Consider the following 8386-nt stretch of genomic DNA (forward strand, 5'->3'; position numbering starts at 1 on the left):
AGACAAAGAACTTGCTGGTGGTTCATTCATTAATTTTGCTCATATTCTGGATATATATATACATCATAACAAAATTTAAAATTCGATTTAATTGTTGATTGAGTCTTAATTTGATTAATATCGATATTATTGTCAGTACAAAAGGGCATGATTTTGAATATATTGAAGCGCATTATCCTCCTATTTAAAAATTAAAGAGGGACTATGAATAGTTTTAAACCTTATATAAAAAAGAACAGATATGGTAAGATTTTATAATGGAATTAATAAAGTAAAACAGATTGAGATTTCTTGTGAAATTTTTTTTAAAAATTATATGCGTTATTAGAAGGTTTATTTGAAAAAAAGAAATGCTATTAACCTTTTCCTTTTCATGTAGACTAATAGGGTTATAATCTGCACGTGACTTGATCATAAGGTTATTCATTCTTTTTTCGTATAATAAACTAAACCCCCCCAAGGGCTTAAGTTGATGTGATGTAATATTTGGATCATTAGCAATGTTAATCCCTATACAAAATATCAATTTATTTAAGCCAATCATTTTTTTAAATATATATATAATGTAAATATCAAATTTTACAATGCAATCTCATTTGAAAAAAAAAACCCTCATATTAACTTAATTTATATTTTCAACATATGCAAAAGCTAAAATTAAAAGTTTATTTAAACTTTTATTTAATCATTTGAAATTATTTATTGGAAAAAGTAAAAGAAATCTTAATATTTCACCAATAAACTCAAACCCTATAGTTTAATTGAGGTTATGGAGAATTATAATCACGATGTGAGTGAAAATTATTTGATAAATTTATAAAATTTTGATATAAAAATTAAATTAAATTTTGGTTAAAATGGTAAAATTAAGATATCTTAAATTTAAATTTTATAATTTATATGTATTTTTTTAGTATATAAAAAAATAAAAAAATATTCTTAAAATAATTTTTTTATAATTTTATAATTGAATTAAAATTCTATTTATGGATAATACCAATTCAATCAAATAGGAATTACAAGTAGAATGTTGTTTTCTTTGTTTAGGTTTGCTTTTAAGTTGAAGTTTTAAATGTTAAGATTTGTGTTTGGAAAATGATTATATGAATAAATTGAAATAAATGAGAGTGCAAATCACAGTCTTTAAAAGGCTTCCCCTACACTTGCATTCAGTCAAAACCAACCCATAACCATCTCTTCATTTTTCTTCCTCCTGTCTCTACATTCTTCCCAACTTTCCCCTACACCTCTCCCATAGCAGCATTGTCTCCAAGCCCCATTAACATAGAGATGTCAACATCAAAAACCATGGAAAACCATTTCAAGTACGAACCTGTTGTTCAAACACAAGCAGGTTTCACTTTGCTTCAAAGGAACCTATCCCCACCGCAACCTGGCGAAAGGCGTGGGAGAAGAAAACAGGCCGAGCCCGGCCGGTTCCTCGGCGTTCGAAGGCGACCTTGGGGTCGATACGCTGCCGAAATCCGAGACCCAACGACCAAAGAAAGGCATTGGCTTGGCACCTTTGACACTGCTCAAGAAGCTGCCCTTGCTTATGATAGGGCCGCGATCTCCATCAAAGGAGCTCAAGCAAGAACCAACTTTGTTTATTCAGACAACTCTTGTTTCCATGTCTTGTCCCCTTTTGATCAGTTCCTTACAAGCTTTCAAACTCAACAACCTAAACAAGCAATCAACCATGGTGTTAACAGTGAACCAGTTCCTCATCAGCCTGACATTTCCCACAGTGAAAACACTATCCCCACCCCCATCATCAAACCTAATAACAATGACCCATCATCATCATCATTATCATCATCTTCATCATCATATGGTTCTTCAGTTGATGATAGTGCTTTCTTTTTCTCTACTGATACTAACTCTGGTTACTTAGCCTCCATTGTTCCTCGTAATTGTTTGAATCCCCCTTCTTCAAACCCAACAAGCTCCCATGTTTCCAATCAAAACCAATCACATTCCGGTAATAACAATTATGTTCTTCCTATAGATGTAACAAACACTGAGTTTCCATGTTTTGTCGAGGGGATGGATCAAGAGAGTTTATGGTCAAGCTTTGATCAACAATCATGGGAACTGTCGGATATCGTAAATCCACCATTGATGGATGAAGATGGTTGTATGAAAGCTTTTCATCCTTACAATGACAATCCCATGATGATTCCACAAGCTTCTTCAATGGCTCCTTTTGGTGATATAGTCGACTTTGGGTATTCACTCTTCTGAGTCTTTTTTCCCCCCCAGATTTATGCAATTTCTTACGTTATCTAGTGTCGCTTTCAGTATTGTAATTAAACTTTTAAATCAGAAGAAAGAAAAAAAAAACAGTTCGGGGAATGTTAACCTTAACTTTGCCGAATTTAATGAAAGTAATATTAAAAAAGCAGGATTTTGTTTGCTTGCTTGTTTTTATTACAGGACATGATTGATAAAAGCCTGTCATGTTGTTCAAATTAGAGTACGAAATAAACAGCAATTAATATGAAACTCCATAATTGTCTGCCTTATTGCGGCTATTTGTTCTAACTTTTGTCAACAAAGCCTATGCCCTTTACACAATGCATGTAAAAACATCTTACAAGGATCTTTAAGATTTGATTCATTCACCATTAATGTTCATAACTTTTAACCTTAATTATTACATTGTGATTTAATAGTTTAAACATGTTATTAATAGATGGTGGGTCAATTGATAAATAGCTTGATGTCCTTTAAGTAAGATTTTGGATTTGATTTTTATAGATAAAAAAAAAATTATTAGATTGATATTAATATCCAAAAATATGTTTATACAAATACTTAAAAAAGAAGAGTGGAAGTGAAAGATACAATTTGTTTTCTTCTTTATTATTGCTTGCTCTGTTTTCAAAAAGCATTTAGACACATTTATATAAATATTACCAAACAGCTTAAAGAGCTGTTAAAATGGAGGAAGATCGACAATTATAAAACATGAGACTGTCAAAAGTGTTTGTCTTTGTATAAGTGTCTATATATATATATAGTATAAATAACAACATAACACCTCATATTGCACATTAACATGGATTGATTACACTTTAGGTAATGGGTAGACAAAGAAAATCCTAATGGGAAAGTGGACAATACATAATGTTCGTTTGTTTATTTGTTTTCGACTTTCACTCTAACTGGCCCCCCCTTTGCTTTACTGCTTTCTTGCATTTGATTCTTTCTATCATCAATCCATGTGTGCACCTATGCTTCTCAATAGGAGGATTGCTCAACAAAAGGTGATCTTCTAAAAATTGAATCAAAATGTTAAAAAGTAATATAGAGATAGTACTTATACTAGGAGTTGGATTGTATTTTGGTTCTTTTATTCAAAAAATGAATAAATTAGTCATTGTACGTTAAATTAAAGAGAAAATTGGTATTTCTATTAAAAATTTTATCCATTTCCAGGGGCGAATTTAGGGGGTTGGCAGGGGCCCCGACCCCCCCTAAAATGAAAAAATTTCCATTTTGGCTATTTAAAATTTTAAATTAGTAAAGGTAAGCCCCCCTAAAAAGGATAAAAATTTTGATTTAATCTTTTAAAAATTGTATTTTTACTATCATAAAAATTACAATTTAATTTCGGCCCCTTAAAAAACATTTCTGGCTTCGCTCTTGTCCATTTCTACTGTTAAAGATCGGTCCTTATATGTCAACATAAGGTACATGAGGCACATCAAGTGTAATTGTTAGATTATATTGTCAACTATGCTAATTTTTAACAATTCAAAGGGATGAAACTTTTAACAAAAAGGACCAATATGGCCTTTGATATAATGTATAATGACTAATTTGCTTCTTTTTTTTTTGTAGAAAGAGCGAAATGCAATCTGACTCCTAATACAATAACTTTTATTATACTTTTAGTAATCAAAGATCTAATAAGTCAAATCTTCGATTCTCGATTTAATCCCTTGAACCAATAGTAATATTAGGAGCTTGAAAAGTGACCAACAAGACATACTCAAGAGTATTTAACTCAATCATCAAAGTCAGATCCATAGGTCTGAAGAATTTTATTCCATACAAAAGAGATTATAATATGAGAATAAGAAATTTCACACGCTAAAACCTTATGTTAAAAATGATAACGAGAATCAACTGAGCTAAACCCTAATTCAAGCAATGATGAAGGAGCAAATCTCATAATATGATTATGAATTTATAAAACCATGTCAAACATTTCCATTGTCAAAACATAAAAATATGTATCTAATTATATAGATAGATAGATAGATAGATAGATAGATAGATAGATAGATAGATAGATAGATAGATAGATAGATGTCACATTTTGATGCATCTCTTATCACTTAGTTTGAGGTGCATGCTGCTGCCAGCAGAAGGGCCAGGACTTGGACCCGACTGTTATGTGCTTGAATGAGGTATCGTTGCACCTTCAGAGAAAACCAAACCAATTGATTCACTTGACGAGCTCACCGATGATGACATAACGACAAGATCAGAATCCTTGCCGGACCCAGAAAGAAGTTTGGGTCGTAAATCTGATGACGGAGCTAGTGTAGCAATTGTAGATCCAACAGGGATATCGGAAAGAGAAGACGTTGATGGACTGTAACTTAATTGTTCCATAGGATGATCAAATTTGCAAGCAAGTCCAAACTTGCATACTTCATGTTGTGAATAATGAGTACAAGGTGGTGCCCCCTGATACCATTAATGAAAACACACAAATAAACATCAATAGGTCCTATCACAAATACATGTCGCACGTACACTTACATGCTAAGAATAAAAAATATCAACAGACATTGTTCAGGCAGATCTTAGATACTTCTAATCCTAAAAAAGAAAACTTAAACACAAGAAAACTCTTACAAGTTTTTATTAGGTCTAATTCCAAGTTGGAAATGCATGAAAGGAACACAAACAACAATAATATCGCATAATTATAATCAGTTGTTGCAAAAACAATTAAGCAAAGAAAACTTCAAGACCAATTATATGACATTTTAAGACAATTTTATTGTAGTAATGTATAATACTCGATCAAGAGATGTTACATAATTTTTTAGAACTTTTTATAATATTGAAACACTTAATTTGTTATTATTGGATTTGATGTTAAACTTTAAATTTTATTTTTGTGTTTTATTTCAAAATTGATGCATATATCCATCATCTGAGCTTATTATGTAGTCTTAAATTTTAATTTTACTTATTCACACTAATTTATCACAAAATTTATATACACAATTTAAACAAATATTCCGAATCATGTATAAAATTATAGCCATTCTAAGCTTACCAATTTCTAAATTTTTATATAATTAATTTCATTCAATAAAATTTAATCTCTTATTTAACTTAATTTTGATATTTTCATTTAACAATTATATAAAAAATTTTGTCCAATTTGATCCTTATTTTTCCCAAGAATTACAAAACAATCCCTGCACTTTTAAAATTTTATGATTTAGCCCCTAAAATCCAAAATTTCACTGTTCTACAATTTAATCATTGAAAACAGAGTTTATTCCTTCTGAAAACAGCCTAGAATTTCCAGATTTTACAAATCAGTCACATTTACATGAATTTTCGTATTTTTAAAATTTTACAATTTGGTCCCTATAATCTCGAATCTTATCAAACAATGTTCTCTTTTCAAATTCTCATATTCCATAATCACAAAAATTAATTTATAGCACATTTCATGAAATGCTTACCGAACGAAGGGGAAGACCTAAAGTGCTGAGGATGACATCTAATTTTGGTGCAACCACTTCAGGTGGATGATGATATTTACAAGAGGATCCAAATTTACAATCGCCTGTTTTCAGGTAATACTGACATTCAGATTGGTTGGGTATCTCAGGAAATAACTGCTCATTCTGATTACTGCTTGAAGACCCGACACTAGATGATACAAGTTGATAAGACCTAGTATAGGCAGGCGCTGAAGGAGATAATGGTGTTCCTCCAAAAACTGACCTAGATCCAACACTGGGTTGAGTACTCGAGTTGACAAGTCCCTGCATCAGGTGCATTACAAACCTTAAAAATAAAAATTAACAATAATCATCAATGAGGTTAACGGAATAAAGTTTAAATTCTCTTACCGGATAGGGATTCCAACTTGGAAAGGAAACCATGCTTGGGGAAAGTAGCAAAGAACCATAGGGACCTTGCACATATGAGCCTGGCATTAGGGGAGGCCTTGCCATTACAACTCCATATTGTTGAGAGGAAAGGCTAGATGGTGACTGCACCGTGGAATATAATGTAGGTGTAGGAACTGGTGTAGGCACATGTGGAACTTGAGGAGTTGAAGATGGTGTCGAGACTTGCACAACAGATGATATAGGATGATGAAATCTACATGTTGCACCAAACTTACATCGCCCTGTCTTCATATAGTAAGAACACTCTTTTTCGCCCTATTTTACAATATTCTTAAACCATTAGACAAACTTAAAAAAATACATTCAAAAGATTAAGTGTTAAGTTATACAAACCAGACGTAACGGATATCCATAAGAATTCAGTGGTACATGGATAACAAAGCCACCTCTCTCCTTTGGATGATGGTACTTGCAAGAAAAACCAAATCTGCATGTCCCTGTCCTCATATAGTACTGCAAATTGATAAAAAGGGAAGCCATAAGCAAGCATAAAAGGAGACTTACCATATTTCCTAATATGTCAAATTAAACAAAATCTATTCACCAAACCCTAAGTCCATCATTCAAACTTAAATTGATGTGGAATTATCTTAATTTTTAAGAAACAATGCACATTGCCGACATTGCAATCAACACACAGACCTCAAAATTTTCAAACATTAACAAAACAATATTATTAAAAGTACCTGACAAACTGGCTGGCCCGCTCTCTCTGGATACTCCCCTATGCTACTTATTCCAGGTCCCATAACCTAAGGCAGTCAATCAACACCATTATTTTTTCACATTTTTTTCACCAATCAAAAATATGAGCGTTAAAGTTTTTTTTTCCAAAATCAAGATTACCAATCCTCTAGATCTCATTATATTAACCAAAAACTTCTATTTTTGCCCTAAAATTAAAAACTTCGTCACTCTAAAGATCATGATCAAACAAAAAGAATCAAACCCCTTAAAGGAAACTTTCAATCAGATTAAAAACAAAGAATATATAATTCAATCAAATTATTAATATGATTTTACCATAGCACGATCATGTGGATGGTTGAACCGACATCTAGAGCCATAGCCACAAAACCCAGTCCTCAAATAGTAAATACAATCAGCTTCATTGGGTCGCTCTGGGTATGATTTTGGTTCAATCCCTAATTCCAACCTCTGAATTGGCTCTACATTAACAAAAAGAAGCTTGTATCACATCCTACATTACACACAGAGAGAAAAAACCTCAAATCCCAAATGAAAAATCAAAGTATCATTTACCTTCAGGCCCTGTTTCAGGTTCCGAAGATGTCCATTCCGGTTCTAGATCAGACTCAGGGCCCCACTCCATTAAACGTAAGAAAAATTAACTCAAATTATAATACGATCAAATGTATATCTGTTTATTCTTCTCTAAACAAAGAAAGATGAAGAAAAATAAAGAACAAAACCTTCTAAAAGGAAGAAAAAAAAAACTTTTCTCTCTCGTTTTTTTTTTCACTTCCTTAAACTCAACAAAAAAAGGCCTTTCTTTCTCTCATTTTTTCTTGCTTCCACTCCATTAAACTTTTTCTCTTCTTTTATCTCTCGTTTTTCTTACCATGAACATAGGCTTACCATAAATTTTTGTTTTTGTTAGTCTCCTGAATTTTTTTAAAAAATTATAAAAAGAAATAAAAAATTCAATAATTAAAAAAATAATAACAAAAACTAAATTAAAAGTAAAATCAAGAATATTAAGCTAAAAGTTTTCACTTACCTCCAATGCCTCTACAACAAAGATAGCATAAAAGAAGAGAAAAAGAACAAATATTCTCCGATTTTTAAATTAAAATAATAAAAAAAATATTTAGTTGAGATCGTAAGAGACGGTAGTATTTTAAAAAAATAAATTTTAAGTTGACAAATTTATCACATGTCTTATTCTATCTATATAACATATAAAAATTTATTCTAAAAAATTAATTAATTTAATTTAATATATAAATGTGTCTAATAAAAAAGAAATTTAAAATTATTGGAGGTGATGAGTTTAATTTATTTAATAATATCTTTTTTAGTAAAATTTATTAAATAATATCTAAATAAATAAAAACATCTATATCAACAAAATATCCAAAATTTATTTAATAATTATGTATATCAATATCAATGCAAAATATTAAATTCACAAAAAAAATACAACTAGAATGGTGGATTTCTTAAAATATCAATTATTTAAGAAATAT

The 8386-nt window shown here is 30.8% G+C and overlaps 2 protein-coding genes across 2 annotated transcripts; one reads left to right on the forward strand and one right to left on the reverse strand.

Annotated features, from left to right (window-relative positions):
- The first annotated feature begins 1194 nt into the window (after positions 1-1194).
- Positions 1195-2387, forward strand: LOC121215358 (ethylene-responsive transcription factor ERF086). Its single transcript, XM_041089745.1, has one exon. The coding sequence runs from the start codon at positions 1291-1293 to the stop codon at positions 2242-2244; it is 954 nt and encodes a 317-aa protein (XP_040945679.1). The 5' UTR covers positions 1195-1290; the 3' UTR covers positions 2245-2387.
- A 1787-nt stretch (positions 2388-4174) lies between these two features.
- LOC107939653 (zinc finger CCCH domain-containing protein 34) lies at positions 4175-7881 on the reverse strand. Its single transcript, XM_041089748.1, has 7 exons — positions 7440-7881; positions 7200-7345; positions 6863-6928; positions 6510-6629; positions 6114-6431; positions 5721-6026; positions 4175-4701 (listed from the first exon to the last, which is right to left on the reverse strand). The coding sequence occupies exons 1-7, from the start codon at positions 7507-7509 to the stop codon at positions 4402-4404; spliced, it is 1326 nt and encodes a 441-aa protein (XP_040945682.1). The 5' UTR covers positions 7510-7881; the 3' UTR covers positions 4175-4401.
- Between the last annotated feature and the right edge of the window lie 505 nt (positions 7882-8386).

This window comes from Gossypium hirsutum, chromosome A02 (assembly GCF_007990345.1).
Source record: "Gossypium hirsutum isolate 1008001.06 chromosome A02, Gossypium_hirsutum_v2.1, whole genome shotgun sequence".
NCBI lineage: Eukaryota > Viridiplantae > Streptophyta > Magnoliopsida > Malvales > Malvaceae > Gossypium > Gossypium hirsutum.

Excerpts from the sequence above, each read along its gene's own strand:
- LOC121215358 (XM_041089745.1), top strand. The coding sequence starts at position 1,291 with ATGTCAACATCAAAAACCATGGAAAACCATTTCAAGTACGAACCTGTT.
- LOC107939653 (XM_041089748.1), bottom strand. The coding sequence starts at position 7,509 with ATGGAGTGGGGCCCTGAGTCTGATCTAGAACCGGAATGGACATCTTCG. Across the intron at positions 7,346-7,439 it reads ACCTGAAACAGGGCCTGAAG|AGCCAATTCAGAGGTTGGAA; the intron begins GTAAATGATACT and ends TTGTTAATGTAG. Across the intron at positions 6,630-6,862 it reads CGGGCCAGCCAGTTTGTCAG|TACTATATGAGGACAGGGAC; the intron begins GTACTTTTAATA and ends ATCAATTTGCAG.